The 18,333-nt window shown below is 43.4% G+C and overlaps 1 protein-coding gene and 1 long non-coding RNA gene across 12 annotated transcripts in view; one reads left to right on the top strand and one right to left on the bottom strand.

Annotated features, from left to right (window-relative positions):
* The window catches only part of LOC105499544 (uncharacterized), a 228,556-nt gene that overhangs the window by 153,256 nt on the left and 56,967 nt on the right, over nucleotides 1-18,333 (bottom strand). For all 6 annotated transcript variants that reach the window (XR_011616899.1, XR_011616901.1, XR_011616902.1 and 3 more), the window contains exon 5: nucleotides 8,203-8,333. This is a non-coding gene — a long non-coding RNA (uncharacterized lncRNA). The remainder of the gene's footprint in view (nucleotides 1-8,202; nucleotides 8,334-18,333) is intronic.
* LOC105499522 (solute carrier family 14 member 1 (Kidd blood group)) overlaps nucleotides 1-18,333 on the top strand; it is a 59,241-nt gene that overhangs the window by 36,767 nt on the left and 4,141 nt on the right. For 5 of the 6 annotated variants that reach the window (XM_011772148.3, XM_071085438.1, XM_011772133.3 and 2 more), the window contains 6 exons: nucleotides 799-955; nucleotides 1,526-1,715; nucleotides 4,751-4,879; nucleotides 7,184-7,376; nucleotides 9,678-9,825; nucleotides 10,043-10,177. In XM_011772148.3, coding sequence (XP_011770450.2) covers nucleotides 820-955; nucleotides 1,526-1,715; nucleotides 4,751-4,879; nucleotides 7,184-7,376; nucleotides 9,678-9,825; nucleotides 10,043-10,177 — 931 coding nt within the window. In that variant the 5' untranslated portion in view covers nucleotides 799-819. Of the gene's footprint in view, nucleotides 1-798; nucleotides 956-1,525; nucleotides 1,716-4,750; nucleotides 4,880-7,183; nucleotides 7,377-9,677; nucleotides 9,826-10,042; nucleotides 10,178-11,157; nucleotides 14,499-18,333 lie in introns of those variants that run through there. The other variant, XM_071085440.1, reaches the window with a different exon arrangement.

The following is an 18,333-nucleotide window of genomic DNA, read 5'->3' as shown; positions in this document are numbered from 1 at the left end:
CATGTTTCCTATAATTTTGCCCTGTACATTTTTCTATCATACAATCCTTAGATTACAACTCTTTGGTTTTCAACAGCTTTGTCCAATTCCATCTTTCCCAGTTTCTCTATCTTGGTGAAATATCCTTCTTGCCTGGTTTTACACATTTAAATAACAAATTCCAAAAGTAAAGAGTATCTGAGACAGTCACATGACATAAGGACAAATTCAAGCAATCTTAGACTTCCAGAGGGTGGGGAGGCCATGTCAACTCACACAATTTTTAAACATTCTTCCCTTTCAATATTTTAAAAACAAAATTTTGTAAAATGAAAATTTAAAAAGGCTACCTGTCTTGGCAAGTAGCTGCTCAGCCCGCATTGGTGAGCAGGCCATTCCATAACCCGATTTCTTACTCCTTAAATGACAGCATGGAGCTAACGCACTTAATTTTAGCTCTTTCTACATGATTTGACTCATTCTGTTGACATTAACTGTTTTTCAGTCTTCTCAACTAGACTGAGCTCCTTAAGTGCAGGAAATACGTGCTCAGTAAATGTTTGTTGGACCAGACACTGAACCTTATGAAATTAAAGACCAGAACCTTTCCATGGTAGCATTAGAGACACTGATGGCAAAGGTACAGTGGGATTTGAGTTTGGGTAATAAGCTCTGTGGTGGTGTTTCAGGAGGAAAACGGTGCTCTCTTAGTTCTATGGAACACAGTGGTCCAGATCTTCTACTGTAACCAGGCCCAAGGCTGGCTGATCCGGAGGGCTCTGCCTTAGGGATACTTATAAGCTCTGTCCTTCCCTTAAGGAGCCAGAGGAAGAGACGGCCATGGAGGACAGCCCCACTATGGTTAGAGTGGACACGGGTGAAAACCAGGTTTCACCATGTAAAGGGAGAAGGTGCTTCCCCAAAGCTCTTGGCTACGTCACCGGCGATATGAAAGAACTTGCCAACTGGCTTAAAGGTATTTATCCTTTCATCTTTTTGGAGAGGCAGGAGAAGTAGCTTTGGGGGAAATGGTTTCCTGGTACTTCTACTTATATCTTTAGTCATATTCTCCAACTTTTTATAAATCTCTTTACTCACCATATTTTTTTTTTTACTTTTTATCTTTTAACCTGCAAACCTCTCCACCATTTTTTTTTCTTATGGAGACAGTAGCCAGGGCCCAGCTCCTATGAGAAGACACCTGGCTTCATCTTGTAGTTTCAGTACTTAAAACTTAAATTTTACTATTGGTAATTCATTCCTTTGGCTTCAGAGTTTGTGCCTATAAGCATGATAAATAAGCGCATTAGATGCTTTCAGGAGCTTAGATTCTAGGAGGGGCAGTGTGGGTTGAGCATACTGTAGACAGATGCTTTCAGGAATCTGGGTGCCACTAAAGCGACAATGGGTTCAGAAAGAAATATTAAAGAAATATCAAAAATGTTTCACTTCCAGGAGGTTTTGCTGATTTTGCTCAGGGTGGGCCTGTGGTTGAGGAGTCTCACTTGGCTGCTTCCTTAGCTCTGCTTTACCTCATCCCTTCCAGACAAACCTGCGGTGCTCCAGTTCATTGACTGGATTCTCCGGGGCATATCCCAAGTGGTGTTCGTCAACAACCCCATCAGTGGAATCCTGATTCTGGTGGGACTTCTTTTTCAGAACCCCTGGTGGGCTCTCACTGGCTGGCTGGGAACAGTGGTCTCCACTCTGACGGCCCTCTTGCTCAGCCAGGACAGGTAGGTGTACCCTTTCAAGCCTTCTCAGCTCCCTTCTAAGACACAGGGGCTGACAAGTTACTATGGGCAACAGTGATAAAATCACATCCTTCCCAGAAGAAACAACCTTTAGTCCACAGAACTCTTTATATTTGTTTTTAGTCAGAGGTCAGGGAATCAGTTCCAGTCTCTCGCTCTTGATATCTGAATAAGTGGCTGGTCTAAATGATGCCAGATTCTTGTGGCATTATATCCTAACCAGGACTAAGCTGTAAGTAATTCCCTGGAGAGGTTCTGAAGGGATCTTCTTTAATGATTGACAAAATTATTTGTCATCAGCATTCTACTTGGGAAAAAAGTGCATATGAATTCAGGAAAAGTTTTAGTGGCTTAATAACACCCTTTATATCTTGCTGCCATGATGAGTTTAGCAAACTCATTCTTCACAGACAGTGCAAAGGTCAGCTCAGCTCCTGGAGAAAAGAATTACCATAAATTCCAATTAAGTGGATTCTGACTTAAGAAGCCTTAGTGGGTGTTCCGATATATTCATTAGATTAGAAATAGCATGCACTTTATTAATTGATCTGTCATTGAAGAAGTGATGAGCTGACTCTCACCAGGGTAGTAGACAGCTCCCCACTGGCCAGTTCCTTCAGGGAGGGAACCAGTATCCTAGGTGTCTGGGATCAATGCATACTTCCCAAGTGTGGTCATTACACAACTAAGCTCTTGTAACACTCGCTGCAAATTGCCTAAAGAGGTCCATGGGGAGAGAGTTAGCAAATGCTCCACTTTTCCATCAATTTCAAAGAGTCTGATTTGCTCCCCGTAGAAGAGGATTTTATAGCCTAGGTTAAACTCTGTTCCAATGCATGCCAAGAAAGTCTTCTCAGTTTGGGGATAGAGTCTAGAATTGTGCTATATTGAATATTCCTTTATTATTTTGCTCCAATGAAATATGATCAACTCATATTTTATCAGATATCATTTAGAAGACAAGTCATATGTGTTAGTTTCAGATGTTTTACTTTCCTTGGTCTGAAAGTCTGAAAAGACTGCATTAAAATGGCAATCTTCTGTTTTAAGTAAATATATGTCTTCCTGTGGCTTTAACTATGGCACTCCACAACTTGTAGATGTGGCCATTAATTTTCCACTGATCAAACTCAAGCATTAACATCTCCAAGTCAGTTGTTGAGAGGACAAGTCTGCAGAGTTCTCCATTGTCATGTGTAGTCCCAGTTTCTGGCTTGCACCATTGCAAATTGCATCACCTTCCATTTGCCCTCAAGGATTATTTAAGGGAGACAAAGAACTTTTGAATAGGGAATCCCACCTCTAATGTTCATCCGATTAATGTACGTGACATCCTCTTGCCTGTTGCAATGGTGCCTCCTGGCCCAGTTAGAAACAAGTCAAGAAGCAGCTGTCATGCTATCTTTTACCAGCCCCTGCGGTGTGGCTCATTGGCTGTAGCACCTCCTGTTCGAGCCCAGCATTAGGCCTCACCCACTCGCTTCACCATCTTTACTCCCCTGTCCCCCTATAGACATCACCCTTGAGTGACAGGCCCTTGGGAAGTGGATCCTGTGCCTTTCATGGTGCCAGACACTGCCAACTCTGAGTTGTGGGAGTCCTGGCGTGTCAGGTCAATCAATGTAGGTACCCATCAACAGTGGATTATATAAAGAATATGTAGTACATATACATCATGAACTACTACATAGCCATAAAAACGATTGAAATCAGCAACGTGGATGCACCTGGAGGCCAATATCCTAAGTGAATTAAGGTAGTAACAGAAAATCAAATACTGCACGTTTTCACTTATAATTAGGAGCTAAACATTGGGTAAACATGGACACAGAAATAGTAGACAACTGGGACTCCAACAGAGGAGAGGAAGGGAAACGAGGGTTGAAAAGCTACCTATCGGGTACTTTGTTCACTATTTGAGTGACGGATTCAATAGAAGCCCAAACCTCAGTCAGCATCATGCAATATATCTATGTAACAAACCTGCACATGTACCCCTTCAATCTAAAGAAGGAGAAGATGGGGAAGAAATGAGATTGAATACTAAGCAAAAAGTAACCTCAGAAAGAATTGGGTGCTCAACAAGCACATAATTAAATGGGGTACTTCTCCAAGTAAGAGAAAAGCAATCCTTCTTTGCAATAACTTTGAAATGTATGTTTGGAGACAACAAAATAGAAGTATCAGAACACAAAAATGTATACTAAGCTGGAAGATTAATGTTGATAAGATCAAAGACACTAGAAAGTGAATTTACATTTCAGGAATCTCTCTCACCAAGAAATCAAACTTAGGCAACAGTTTCATATGCTAAAAGTGCTATTCAAGTCAGAGGCTCTTGATTTAAAAGAATAACTTTCCAAAGGAAAGGCTAAAATAGAGCAGATTGCCTTGCTAAACTCCCCTTTCCTCTCAGCCGCTGTAGACCTGTCTTTAACTGTGACACCTGTAGAGGGAGTCGTTCTCTATCAGGGGTCCCCAACCCCTGCACTGGAGACAGGTACCAGTCTGTGTCCTGTCTGTGGGAACTGGGCCGCACAGCAGGTGAGCGGTGGGCGAGGAGCATTACCACCTGAGCTCCGCCCACTGTCAGATCAGCAGCAGCATTAGATTCTCATAGGAGTGTGAACCCCATTATGAACTGCGCATGCGAGGGATCTAGGTTGCTCACTCCTTATGAGAATCTAATGCCTGATAATCTGAGGTGGAACAGTTTCATTCTGAAATCATCCCCCATTCCCTTTTCATGGAAAATTGTCTTCCATGAAACCTGTCCATGGGGCCAATAAGGTTGGGGACTGCTGATCTAAATGCACATTTATATTTTTATCTATGTATATTTCACTTAATGTCTTTATTAGTTTTTGTACGATGCTTACATAGACTTTGAGATACATTTCCAAATATAATTTCATGTTTTAATATGAATATGATCTGGAAGTTACTAGTGTTATTTATGTGCAAGTGCAACCGAAGCCCACCCAGGAAATGTCCATGCTGTGTCTCTTGCCCCGCAGGTCATTAACAGCATCTGGGCTCTATGGCTACAATGCCACCCTGGTGGGAATACTCATGGCTGTCTTTTCGGACAAGGGAGACTATTTCTGGTGGCTGTTACTCCCTGTATGTGCTATGTCCATGACTTGGTAAGTTACCATTGGTTTTCAAAATGCCTTTTTAAAAAAACATGGCAGGAGGAAGGAATGGGAGTTGTTATATGGGCATAGAGTTTCAGTTTTGCAAGATGAACAATATTCTTTGAATGGATAGTGGTGATGGTTGCACAACAATGTGATTGTCCTTAATGTCACTGAGCTGCACACTTAAAAATGGTTAGCCAGGTGCAGTGGTTCTTGCTTGTCATCCAAACTATTCAGAAGGCTGAGGGGGAAGGATCACTTGAACCCAGGAGTTAGGTGCTGCAGTGAGCTATGATTATATCACTGCACTCCAGTTCCTAGAACCTCCTTGCTTGGGCTAAGTAAAAAGAAAGAGGAGGAGGAGGAGGAGGAGGAGCAGGAGGGAGAGCGGGAGGGGGAGGAGGGGAAGGCGGATGGGGCAGGGGAGGGGGGAGGAAGGGAAGGGGGAGGGGGAAGGGGGAGGGGGGCCTTGGCAGGAGGGGTGGGAGAGGGGAGAAGGGAGGAGGGGCAGGGGAGGAAGGGGAGGGGGAGGAGAGGGGAGGAGGGGCAGGGTGGAGGGGAGGAGGGGCAGGGGGAGGGGAGGAGGGGCAGGGGGAGGGGGAGGGGAGGAGGGGCAGGGGAGGGGGAGGGGAGGAGGAGCAGGGGGAGGAGGAATAGCAGGAGGAGGAGGAGGAGGAGGAAGAGAAGGAAGAGGAGCAGGAGGAGGATAAACAGTTAAAACTGTAAATTTAAAATTGGATTCCAGTAGATTCTGTCTATTGGAAACAGAAACAACCATTTTAAAAGATGTATATTTCCTTACAACCAGTTATTTGGCCTTTTGTCTGATCTGGCTACATATCCACCAATATCTCTCAACCAGAGGTTCTCAACCCTGGCTGCACATTGACACTTCCGTGGGGAGCGGAAAACAGTGCTGCAATGGACATAAAAATGCAGGTGTCTTTTTGGTAGACACACACTGATGCACGTGGCCCCCATACACCTGACTCCTCCCTCCCAAGACTCTACTGTCATTGGTCTGCAGTAGCACCTGGGCATTGAGAGTGCTAAAGCTTCCCAGGTGGCTCTAAAGTACAGCCAAAGTTGAGACCCACTTCCTCCATCATTGCCTCTCAAACTTGAGCGCTATGAGAATCACCTGCAGGGCTTGTTACAACACAGGCACCTGCTCCCAGGTCCCAGGGTTTTTGATGCAGTCTGCCTGAGGTGGAGCCTGATAATTTGCATTTCTAATGCATTCCCAGATGATGCTGGGAGAACCACTGTGCCTACGTGAATTCTTACCCACCTGCCCCCCAGGTCTCCCTTAGAAAATTTTTGTTTACTGAATTCCCTTCAAACTAGTTTTTATGTTGACAATGTCTTAAATCCTTTTCCTGGAAATAGAGATTTCCTTCTTTCTATATTGCAGTTAAATATACAATACTAATATGCACATAAATAAGAAGCACAGCCTGTTGTGGGCAATGTCTGCAGAAGGGCCACCCACCCTTGCTGCACCCACAGGTGTGTAGAGGACCTACTTGTAGAGCCAACCTCTTCAGGAGGTAATTTGGGACCTGCTTTGAAGAACAGGTTCATGGGAAGGAGGCCTCGCCTGCAAGTGCTCACCACGCTCCCTTCCACAATCCAGGAAAATGGGAGTTCTGGTCTTTAAGTGATGGCTCTTTGATTGGGTCAAGTGAGAACCTACAAGGGACCTGGAGACCATGCAGCCCAGCCCACCAGTTTATAGGTTCAGAGCCTGAGGAGATGCACCTTGCCTAGGTCATGCAATTTATCAACAGCTCAAGGACGCACACTCTGCCCCTCCGACTGTGAGATCCTTTTCCTCCAGCTCACACTACCTGCATCCTTGAACAATTGTTTTTTTCCAAAAATAGGTATATTAAAGAAATGATATATGCCAAATCAGGATCACAGTTGCCTCTAGTGGGGAGGGAGTGACATAAGAGCAAGCAGAGGGATGAAGGGGACTTTAACTATGTAGACATTATTTTATTTTGTATGTCATAAGTACTTCAAAAATATTTTTTAAATCTCAATATATAGCTCACTCTGAGCAACCCCAGAGTAGAATTTTTCAAAAGCCAAATAAGCTGAGAGTTGATTTTTTTTTACTTTATGTAGTATTTACTGCCTCTATAATAGAATTTATCCCAAGTTTTCTTTCTGTGGCAAATTTGCCAACACAACATGTAAGGGGCCTTTTGGCAGGTGAAATAAAGGCCCTCCAGAGTATAGCGAGATTCCATGTGTCAGCCTGGTTTGTCACATACACATTCTTCTGCTCTGTTCTTTTTTTAGCCCAATTTTCTCAAGCGCATTGAATTCCGTGCTCAGCAAATGGGACCTCCCCGTCTTCACCCTCCCTTTCAACATGGCGCTGTCAATGTACCTTTCAGCCACAGGACATTACAATCCGTTCTTTCCAGGCAAATTGGTCACACCTGTAACTACAGCTCCAAATATCTCCTGGTCTGACCTCAGTGCCCTGGAGGTAAGACACTGGCTTCTCACATTCCCCCTGGCTCTGCAAGATACGCAATGGCCTCTGGTCAATTGTCCACAGATGTCAGAGTCCCCTAGATGCTCAGGACTATGGTGGCCTTTCTGCCTTCATCTTGCCATTTAAAGCATTTGTTCTACTCCAGAACATTAGGGTCTAAGGGATTTTAAAAAATTACTATTTAGCCAGGCTAATTTTTCTGCCTTTTCCCCTAAACATCTACAGTGCTAACCCCAGAGTACAGTTCCCCTGGGAGTCACTCCATCGTAAGCTTGGGGGTGGGTGATGGGAGCCAGCCCTTAGGGCATGTGGCCTCCAGCCTGGTTTTAAATCTTCCACAGTCTACTCCCTCCAATCAAAAAACTGGATGCTTAGAGTTTATGACAGAACCTCTCTATTCTGCTTTTCCTTATGGCATAGCTCATAGAACATCTACAATAATTTAGGGTTCCCAAGCTTTGGTAGGCATCAGAATCACCTGGGGAGTTTTCAATACCCAAACAGGCTTCATCTCAGACCCTCTAAATCATAATCTCTAAGTGTGGGGACTGGAACCTGTTTTAACAAACTCCCCAAATTGTGATGCGGGCCAGAGTTTGAGAACCTCTGTATTAACGGATGAATCCTATGTATCTCTTTAAAGATGACCATAAAGAGATCTCGTACTTTTTAAAACCTGGCTAACCCAAATCAAATTCCAGCTCTTCCTGTTGGTGTGTAATAAATATGTTTAAGGTTTCTGGACTATCAAGAACAAGAGAATACCTGAAATTAGAAGAAAACCAAAAAAACAAACAAAAAAACCAAAGCACATTACCTTTTTAATGTGCTCTCCCACTGTCAGGTTATGAAACGCCCTTTTCTGTCTTCTTTGTTGAGTGATCAAAACACATGAGGAGCTCAAGTCACCTTCTCTTTAGCTTCTTGCCAGAAAATTAAATGAAGCACCTGGAAATAATTCAGAAGGAAAAATCAAAGATTCATTAGAACTACCCACGAAAAATAACAGTATAAAATAGCATTAATCTATCTAGAACTGCACGAATACAGGAGCCACTAGCCCCACGTGGCTGTATAAATTTAGATGTAGTATTGTGAAAAATTGAGTTCCTCAACCTCTCTAGCTACATCTCAAGTGGTTGATAGCCACATGTGGCTAGGACCCACTGTGTTAAACATCACAGATACAGACTATTCCATCATCTCAGAAAGTTCTCCTACACAGTGCTGATCTGGGGCAGGAGAAGCTTTGTCCTTCTCCTCACTCCGAATGACCAGTCCATCATCAGCACCAACCCCAACCCCATGGCTACCTGAGACAGAGTTCTGCAGTCAAATCCGGAAAAAAAATAAAAATAAAAAGGGTATGCTGTCTTTGCCAAGTTCCCTGGTCTAGAAATACCAAAATGTTTAGACATGAAGACCCAGCATGGGCTAGAAGAATTGAGTCCATGTTAGGGTAGAGTCAAACTCACACTATGGTCTGGTGCCCAACCAGAAGTTCAGCTGTAAAGAATGATCATTTGTTAGGTTCAGTCAAACCTTGTTCACTCCTGAGAACTGCAATTCTGTGAACAGAATAACTAAATTCAGGCCTCAGCCAGAAAGCAGAATTGTGACATTTCCATGTATTTTTGTGTTTTTAGACCTGCTTGACAGTTGTTCGTAACTAGAATAAGCTAAAGATATCTTGGTTTAAATGAATACATGTTCCACTTAATGACAGAAAAGAAAATTCACAAACTTGCTAATAATTGCTTCTAAATTGTGGATAAGATAACCTGGTATTGGGTCTCTGGCTTTAGCATAAGCATCCAAATTGTATGGTGATAATAATCTCTCTATTGAACAAAGGGATGCACAGATAGATCACCCTCAGCACTGACGGACATTTGAAAGCAAAAGAAGTGTCAGCTGTGGTTCCTGCCATCCCCACTGGGAGCATGGCAGAGCCTCACAGCCGGGAGCAGTGAGTGGCACCACACTGAGACCTTATCAGTGACCCAGGCCAAGTGTCAGTGCAAGCAGGAGAGCCCGTGAGCACAGGGGGAACTTTGAGAAGGCATGTGTGGCATGCACCAGGGAAGGGCTGGTGTGTCTCTGGGGATAAAGCTGAAGAATGACTGGGATTTTTCTGTAATCAAGGAGAGGGAATTTTAAAAGGTAGTAACACTGTTCTTGAAAGAGATAAGGTATATCCAGTGTAAAATTATATTGTAGGAGTTTGTGGGTGTCCTGTGGGTTTCTGTTCAGTTGTTTCGGTGGCATTTTTTTAAAAAATTTCTTTTGCAGTTATTGAAATCTATACCAGTGGGAGTTGGTCAGATATATGGCTGTGATAATCCATGGACAGGGGGCATTTTCCTGGGAGCCATCCTACTCTCCTCCCCACTCATGTGCCTGCATGCTGCAATCGGATCATTGCTGGGCACAGCAGCAGGTGAGCACAAGAGCCCTTACCAAATATTGAGCACCTCCTCCATCCCGTGCGTTGCCTCAGGCATCTTCTGTGCTCCAGATCTTTGAGATCATGGCTTCCTAGGGACCAATGGGAATTCCTGGGATGCTTGCTGCTAACCTTCAATCCCACCCTCAGTCTCCTTCCAAACATCCTGCCTTTAGTCCTGAGCTCTGACCCCTCCTGTCTTGTCTAACAGGACTCAGTCTTTCAGCCCCATTTGAGGACATCTACTTTGGACTCTGGGGTTTCAACAGCTCTCTGGCCTGCATTGCAATGGGAGGAATGTTCGTGGCGCTCACCTGGCAAACCCACCTCCTGGCTCTTGGCTGCGGTGAGTCTCCCACACCCCTGGGGGAGGGCTGCCCATGACTACAGGATCTCAATCAAGGACAAGCAGTAAAAACGGACTGTGTGAAAAATCAGGGCCAGGGTTCTGGCTTGAGCCCACTTGCTAAATGTGTGAACAGGACAAGTGACGTCCCCTGAGAGCATTAAAGTCACCTCTGCCTACCTCTCTGATGACTGTGAAGGCAGGAGCCTATTGAGTCATATTAACATCCTAAAATATGGATGTTTGGGAGGATAGAAAAAAAATCCCAGTTATTCTTCAGCTTTATCCCTAGAGATACACCAGCCCTTCCCTGATGCATGCCACACATGCCTTCTCAAAGCTCCCCCGTGCTCATGGGCTCTCCCGCTTATGCTGACACTTGGCCTTGGCCACCAAGAAGCTCCCAGCGTCGTGCCACTCACTGCTTCTGGCTGTGAGGATCTGCCATGCCTCCCAGTGGGGATGGCAGGGACCACAGCTGACACTACTTTTGCTTTCAACTGACTTGTCCTACGTTCTTCAAACTAGTTGTTTGACCCAAGAAACTAAAGGGAAATAACTCCAGCTAAATACAAAGCAATGTCCCCTGGTGAATCAGGGTTGATGACATTTACCCCTTTGAGCGTCACAGTAACCCAGCCATTCTAAGACTTGAGAATGCATCAGAATCACCTGAAAGACTTGTTAAAACACAAATCGCTGCCCCCCCCCCCCAGTCTGATTCGTTTAGAGGTGGGGGAAAGATTTTTATTTAAATTTTTCTGAAAAACAGTCTCATTCTGAGCCAAGATAGTGCCACTGCACTTCAGCCTGGGCAACAGAGAAAAACTTCATCTCAAAAACAAAAACGGGTCTCATTATGTTGCCCAGGCTGGAGTGCAGTGGTGTTAACACAGCTCACTGCAGCCTCAGCCTCCCAAATAAAGTCGCTAGGACCACAGGCATGCCACCATGCCTGGTTAATTTTTTGTTTTTTACAGAGACCGGGTCTCCCTATGTTGCCCAGGCTGATCCCGAATTCCTAGGCTCAAGCAATCCTCCCACCTCCACCTTCCAAAGTGATGGGATTACAGGAGTGAGCCACCACTCCGGCAGAATTTCCACTTCTAACAAGTTCTCAGGAGGCACTAATGCTGTTGCTCTCGAGACCACATTTCAAGAACTGCTGTATTAATCCTTTCTGACGCCCAGTGTTCTAGCCAGACTCAGCCTGTCAGAGGAAGAAGGCACCCTGAGACCTCCACTCCATCCTTCTTACTTTACTGTTGGGGTCCTGAGGCCAGAGAGACTAAGGAATGTGCCGCAGGGAATCTGGACAGTGATGGGTAAATCCGCACCCAGAACCCACACTTACCATATCCACTTCTAGAGTTATCCCACCGCACTCCTCTGCTTCCCTTTTGTAGCATTCAGGCCCTCATGGCAACCTCTTAGGTGAAAACAGATTGCATGTGATTTGAATCTGAAAAGCTAATAGAAGTCCCAGGTGGATTGTGAGTGGCAGCTCATTCACCCATAGCCTCTGGCATCCCTAATGCAATCAAAGTGTAAGCATTTAAGATAATGTTCTAGAGTGGAGAGAATGAGATTCACTTGGGAACAAAAAGGAGGCGGGACACTGTAATGTGGAGAAATTATTTCTGATCTAGTGGAAATATATGTCTAGAGTCAGTTTATCACCAGATTAATCAAGCCAAAATATTTAAACCGTTATGAAAACGGTGGGCCACGTATAAGGCAGGGTTTAGAATAGATTTCTGCACTAGAAAATGGGATGGTACCAAGGGTTTCTAAAGACCCATTCCATTTTGATGTGATGCTATAGCAAGAGTATATACATAACTCAGGTTGCTGGGTGTAGCCATGTAGATGTCATTTTTGTCAAGTTATTTACTATTACTCAGCTGTTTAACCTAATAGTTCTGTTGAAATGTTGTGCTCTTTCTCCAAATTTGTTCACGAGCTTAGGATAAAGGAGAGGGTTACAGACAGGTGCTGTAGCCACCTGAGTTCAGCTGTGTTAGAATGTTTATCTTACAACCTTTCAGCTTTATTCTGAGATTGGTTAGGAGTTTCCACCTGAGTTCAGCTGGGTTCGAATGTTTACCCTACAACCTTTCAGCTTTACTCTGAGATTGGTTAGGGGTTTCAAACCTTTATTTGGGATGCATACCTTTACTTTTCTGGAGGCAGTAGCCATAAATATGTATTAAACACACATGATACAATTAAGACAGTACCAGGAAGAGCAAGGAGTTTAGGAGCTTTAGGATCCATGCAGTTCCTGCACACAGAGTGTTACAGTAGAGGGCAGAAGCCAGGCAAGAGAGGGAGCCCAAGAGGACCGTGCAATCTTTGTGGAAGAAGAAGGAGAAGTCCACAGTACAGGATTCTCCAGGGGCCCATTTCCATTCAGAATTATCACCAAGTGCCTCCTGGAGAAGGGGGCTTTTCCATAAATGCTAGAAAATAAGAGGAGGAATTCTGTTTGGTGGAAAGGGTGGTGCAGGCCAGCATGGGGACAGCCTGAGCATGTCCTTCAAGATCAAGGAGAAGGCATTTTGAGAGCACAGGAGATGGCAATGAGGTTTTTGTTTTTCCGTTGTTTTTGTTTTTGTTGTCTTGTTTTTTGTGTTTTTTTTTTTTTTTTTTTTTTTTTTAGACACAGTCTCGCTCTGTCACCAGGCTGGAATGCAGTGGCACAATCTTGGCCCACTGCAACCTCCAACACCCTAGTTCAAGCGATTCTCCTGTCTCAGCCTCCCAAGTAGCTGGGCTTATAGGCACGCACCACTATGCCCAGCTAATTTTTGTATTTTTGGTAGAGATGGGGTTTCACCATGTTGGCCAGGCTGATCTCGATCTTCTGACCTCGTGATTTGTCCACCTCGGCCTCCCAAAGTGCTGGGATTACAGGCGTGAGCCACCGCACCTGGTGGGTGCTGAGTTTTTTTTTGTTTTATGTTGTTGTTGTTGTTGTTGTTTGAGATGGATTCTTGCTCTGTAGCCCAGGCTGGCATGCAATGGCATGATCTCAGCTCACTGCAACCTCTGCCTCCCGGGTCCTGGTTCAAGCAATTCTCCTGCCTCAGCCTCCCAAGTAGCTGGGATTACAGGCACGCACCACCATGCCTAGTTAAATTTTTTTGTATTTTTAGTAGAGATGGGGTTTCACCAGGCTGGTCTTGAACTCCTGACCTCATGATCTGCCTGCCTCGGCCTCCCAAAGTGCTGGGATTACAGGCGTGAGCCACCGAGCCTGGCTGGTGATGAGGTTTTGACAGACCATGGAGAAGGATGAAGCCAAAGCTCTCGACATGTGTTTCCCCAAAGTGGGAATATCTTTGATATTTTCTCAATTATAGAAGCAGCACAGGTTTATTGTATAAAACAAAACAAAAATGTAATCTGTATAGAAATGTCTGAACAAGGAAGTGGAAATACTCCATTTTACTCCCCAGAGAGGGCTTTTTTGCCCGCTTCTCATAAGGACCCTTGTGATTTCACTGGGTCCATTCAGTAGTCTAGGAAACTCTCTCCATCTCAAGGGCTTTAACTTAATCACAGCTGCTACTAATTCCCTTTTGCCATGTGAGGTCACATATTCTCAAGTTCTGAGGTTTAAAATGTGGACATCTTTGGAGACCATTATTCTTCCTACCACACTCACCTTCCTTTGGATAGATACTCTTTTTTTTCCACTAGTGTAGCATAATGGTTGAGGCAGTCTACTGAGCTGGTTATGGAGCTCAGACTCTGGTGCCAGACAGCCTGGATTCAATTCCAGCAGCTCTGCTACTTACTAGCATATTTGCTTATGAATGTAAGCAAATTATAAGTAATTTGCTTTTCTATGCCTCAGTTTCCCCATCTTAGAAAATGGAAGTTACCATATTTAATTCATACAATTGTTCTGATGATTAAATTAGTTAATGCATGTCCGAAACTCATAGAACAAATAGTGTCTAGGACTCCGTAAGCGCTATTTAAAAGTCTGGAAAAAAGTTTTTCTGGTGGCTTTGCATAACTTATTAAGAATCAAGCTTGTTTATTTTCTCCTGTCAATTTCTTAAGTTTATTAACACCTGTATCTTCTGCCCAAATATGACTGATACATGAACCTGCCTTTACTTCCTCTGAGAAGGCCCACCCCTAACAACTAGTAAAACCATTGATACTGTATAGAATTTTTATTTTGGATTCGTTGTTAAGTGTAAGTTTTTGTTTTGGGTACTTGCTTATTTAGGCAACTGTAAACTTTATTAACTGCTTATTCACTCTGACTTAGTTCATATTAACCTTCTGTACTTTTTTTTTTTTTTAAGAAAAAAGTCTCACTCTGTTCCCAGACTGGAGTGCAGTGGCACAATCTCAGCTCACTGCAGCCCCACCTCCTGGGTTCAAACGATTCCTATGCCTCAGACTCCGAAGTAGTTGGGATTACAGACATGCGCCACCATGCCCAGCTGATTTTTTGTATTTTTTGTAGTGACAGGTTTTTGCAATATTGGCCAGGCTGGTTTCGAACTCCTGACCTCAAGTGATCCGCCTACCTCGGCCTCCCAAAGTGCTGGGATTACTGCTGGATTACTTCTTCAGAGATGGTTTGCAAAGAGAGTTTTGTTTTCTTTAAAGAGGGTCTGCAAAGAGACCTTGTATGCTGGAGAACATCTTCATTTCACCTTCATTTAAATTTTAGTTTAGCTGGCTACAAACTCAAGATTTAACATTTTTTTCTCAATATTTTGAAAATTGTCTTCAAAGACTACTCCATTGTCTTCTTATACCCAAAATTGCTATTAAGGTGTCTGAAAAGAAACTAATTCTTGTTAAAGTGATTTTACTTTTCCTCTCTGGACTCTCTGAATTTTCTCTTTGCGTATGAGATATATATATGGTTTTATTTCACTATTATCTGTCTAGATGTAGCTTTTTTTTTTTTTTTTTTTTTCCTACTAGGTACTCAAATCCTCTCAATGTGAGCCCTCATCTCTTCCTTTAATTCTAGGAACATCATCATTTTTCACTTTGTCAAATCTTTTCCATTTTTCCCCTCTCCTTCTGTGATTTCTAGTATTTCAGCATAATACTTTATGCTATTTTTTCATAACTCTTGACTTTTTCTTAATATTTTCCATCTCTTTATCTTTTCATGAGGCCCTTCAGTTCAGTTGATTGGCCTGATCATTCTTTGGCTCTGTCCATTGTGCTGATCACATCATTCATTGAGTTCTTCATTTCTGGGTTATTAATTAAATTTTATTGGCTGGGAGCGGTGGCTCACACCTGTAATCCCAGTACTTTGGGAGGCCAAGGGGGGCAGATCACAAGGTCAAGAGATTGAGACCATCCTGGCTAACATGGTGAAACCCCATCTCTACTAAAAATACAAAAATTAGCTGGGTGTGGTGGCACACACCTGTAGTCCCAGCTACTCAGGAGGCTGAGGCAGGAGAATCTCTTGAAACCGGGAGGTGGAGGTTTCAGTAAGCCGAGATCGCGCCACTGTACTCCAGCCTGGGTGACAGAGCGAGACTCTGTCTCAAAATATATATATATATATATATATATATATATATATCTCAACTGTAAGTTGTTCAGTTTGTCGTCCTTCTTTTATGGTATTGCTCTCCTGGGATGTCCCCTTTCCCTGTCCTGGGAGCTCATGTTTCCCTCAGGATATCAGCTGTTTGGGTGAGTCTCTGGGCAGAGATGGAAGCCCAGGCTGGAGCTGCATTTTTCCTGGTGTATTTAATGAAAAAGGGGGCCCATGCTGCAGGGTATAGAACCTCCACTGCTCAAGGCCATGGAGATGGTGACTGTGTAGACACTTTATATGATAAGTGCCCTCTTGCTGGGGAAAGTTCAGATTGCTTCTAGTTTGAAACCATTACAAACAGTTCTGCAATGAATATTTTTGGCACAAATGTCCTTGTGTACTTTGTACAAGCATTTCTGTAAGAAGATTCACCTTCTTTTCAAGAAGCTAAATTGATGGGTTAAAGGGAATGCCAATTTTTATTTCAATGGATGCCAACTTTATCTCCAAAAAAGCCATACCAGTTTCCACTGCTGCCAGCAGTGTGTGAGAGTGCCCACTGGGCTCCCACAGGGTACAATCAGACTTTTAAATCTCTGTGCATGGATTTTTGAGACAGATCTCCAGCCCCCCTTGGAAAGCGAATCTCACATGTAAAATGCCACACCAAGTTTCAGCTTGTCCACATCACCCTGATACTGCCAAACAAAAGACCAACCCTGTCAGCCAAGGTAAATAAGTGACAGACATTTATTATAGAGCTGTTATTTATTAGTCCCCGATGGCTTTTATAAGGAAGTGGACTCAGGAAACTCTGACAGGACCTGGCACTGCTGTCTTTCTGGCCTCTAAGCCAGAGCAACTGCATGGCCAGAGAATATCTCAATGTTGTTGTTTTATCAGTGGAGACTGTAAACACATTGTGTATCTCTTCCAAATGGTTGGGTTATCACAGTGGGACTCACCCATTGGAAGGGACACTATCCAGGAGGAGCTAAAATCCAGTTTCCCCTTCAGTACTCAAGGGCCTTTTCTTCCCTCAGCTACCAAGAACGTTGTCAGGGTCATTGCCTACAAACTGATGATGTTGTGCAGAATTGCCCCTCTACTGTAAGGCTTTCCCAGTCCTACTTGGCGAGTCTTAATTGACATGCCTACCATTAAATAATCTATCACTTTTACTATGGAGAGAAAAGCAACTTTGAATTGGAGATCACTTCAAAGCAACATAACAGTATGAGACGTAAACGTGCCAAAAGTGAGCCTTAGAAGTGTAATGGATATTTTAAAAAGAGAGAAGGCAATAAGGCCTCATGTGCTCAGGGGTGGTGTTGTAGCAAAGGGGGCACTCAAGAGATCAGGGACAGAGGACCCCAGTGCTTAGCAGAGGGCCAGTGAATAGTTGTTGAATTAATTGATTAAACTTTAACAATGAATGAAATTGGTGTAACCGAGGAGAGAAACCCTTCTAAGCCAAGCCGTGAGCACCCTTCTGCTCAGAGCAGTCCCATGGTGAAAGAGATGCATTTACAGCTGTATTTATGGAAATAAATCTCTCATTTGAGATTCATCGCCTCCCAGTAAGGCAGATCTTCAAGATGCCTTTTTACAGATGATGAAACTAGATTCCAAGACATTCAGTGATTTGTTATACAACAAATAAAATGGCAGAGCTGGGATTTTAAACCAGTACTGTTTCCAAAGACCAGCCCTTCCCACTAGTGTGAGACAATTCATACATGAAAGAATTTGATATGCTATTGAATAAGAAACACCAGGATAAAAAGACAAAATATTGGTAAAAGGACAGAAGTCTATGGTAAAGTAAATGAGGATCACAGAGCTCCCCCACCGCTGGCGACCATGTCCTGCCACATCCCCACACACCAAGATAGCTGATGTGATTTCTCACCAGACATGGAGACAAGATGGTGAGTGTGTCTAACGGTGAGCTCTGGTGGCCCAAGTGGCTAGGTGGCCATTATATGAAGGTCATTCTTCAGGCTATCCCCATGAAACCTGAGGGCTTCCCTGAGCCTCCGTGAGCCTTCTCTTCAACCAAAACTGAGGAATAGATAATTATCTGGTTGAGATCTTTGCATTAGTTGTTTCACATTGAAAGTCACCCATATACTCAAATTACTGACTCTACAATTTTTTTGGCCACTCAAAGTAAATAAAAACATAAGACATTTATTCATTGATTTTAATGGTATTGGAGAAGATGTTATCAAGGGGAGGAATCCCAAGTTTGTGTTCAGTTCCTGCTGTTCTCTGAGTTCTTTCCTTCTTTCTTTCCTTCTTATTTTATAAACATGGTTTTGTTTTGGTTTTTAGTACACACGCTGCCAAAGCAAGCACTATGATTTTTTGTAGCTTTGAATCCTATTCATTAATATGAGAATCCTAGATGCTATCTCAAGAAACATTAATAGGTTTCATTTAATTCAGCTATGCTTGGATAATTTCATTTAATCCAGCTATGCTTGGATAAAACATCAGAGAAATTTATTTTCCATAGAAGGCCTTTCCCTTAAGTATTAGCAATAACAACAAAATAGTAACCATAAAACAACTACCTTTATTGAACACTTACTGTGTGCTAAACACATGCATT

The sequence above is a fragment of the Macaca nemestrina genome, chromosome 19 (genome assembly GCF_043159975.1).
Source record: "Macaca nemestrina isolate mMacNem1 chromosome 19, mMacNem.hap1, whole genome shotgun sequence".
NCBI classification, from domain to species: Eukaryota; Metazoa; Chordata; class Mammalia; order Primates; family Cercopithecidae; genus Macaca; species Macaca nemestrina.
The sequence above is the reverse complement of the archived record's forward strand: the minus strand, read 5'-3'. Positions and strand labels throughout refer to the sequence as shown.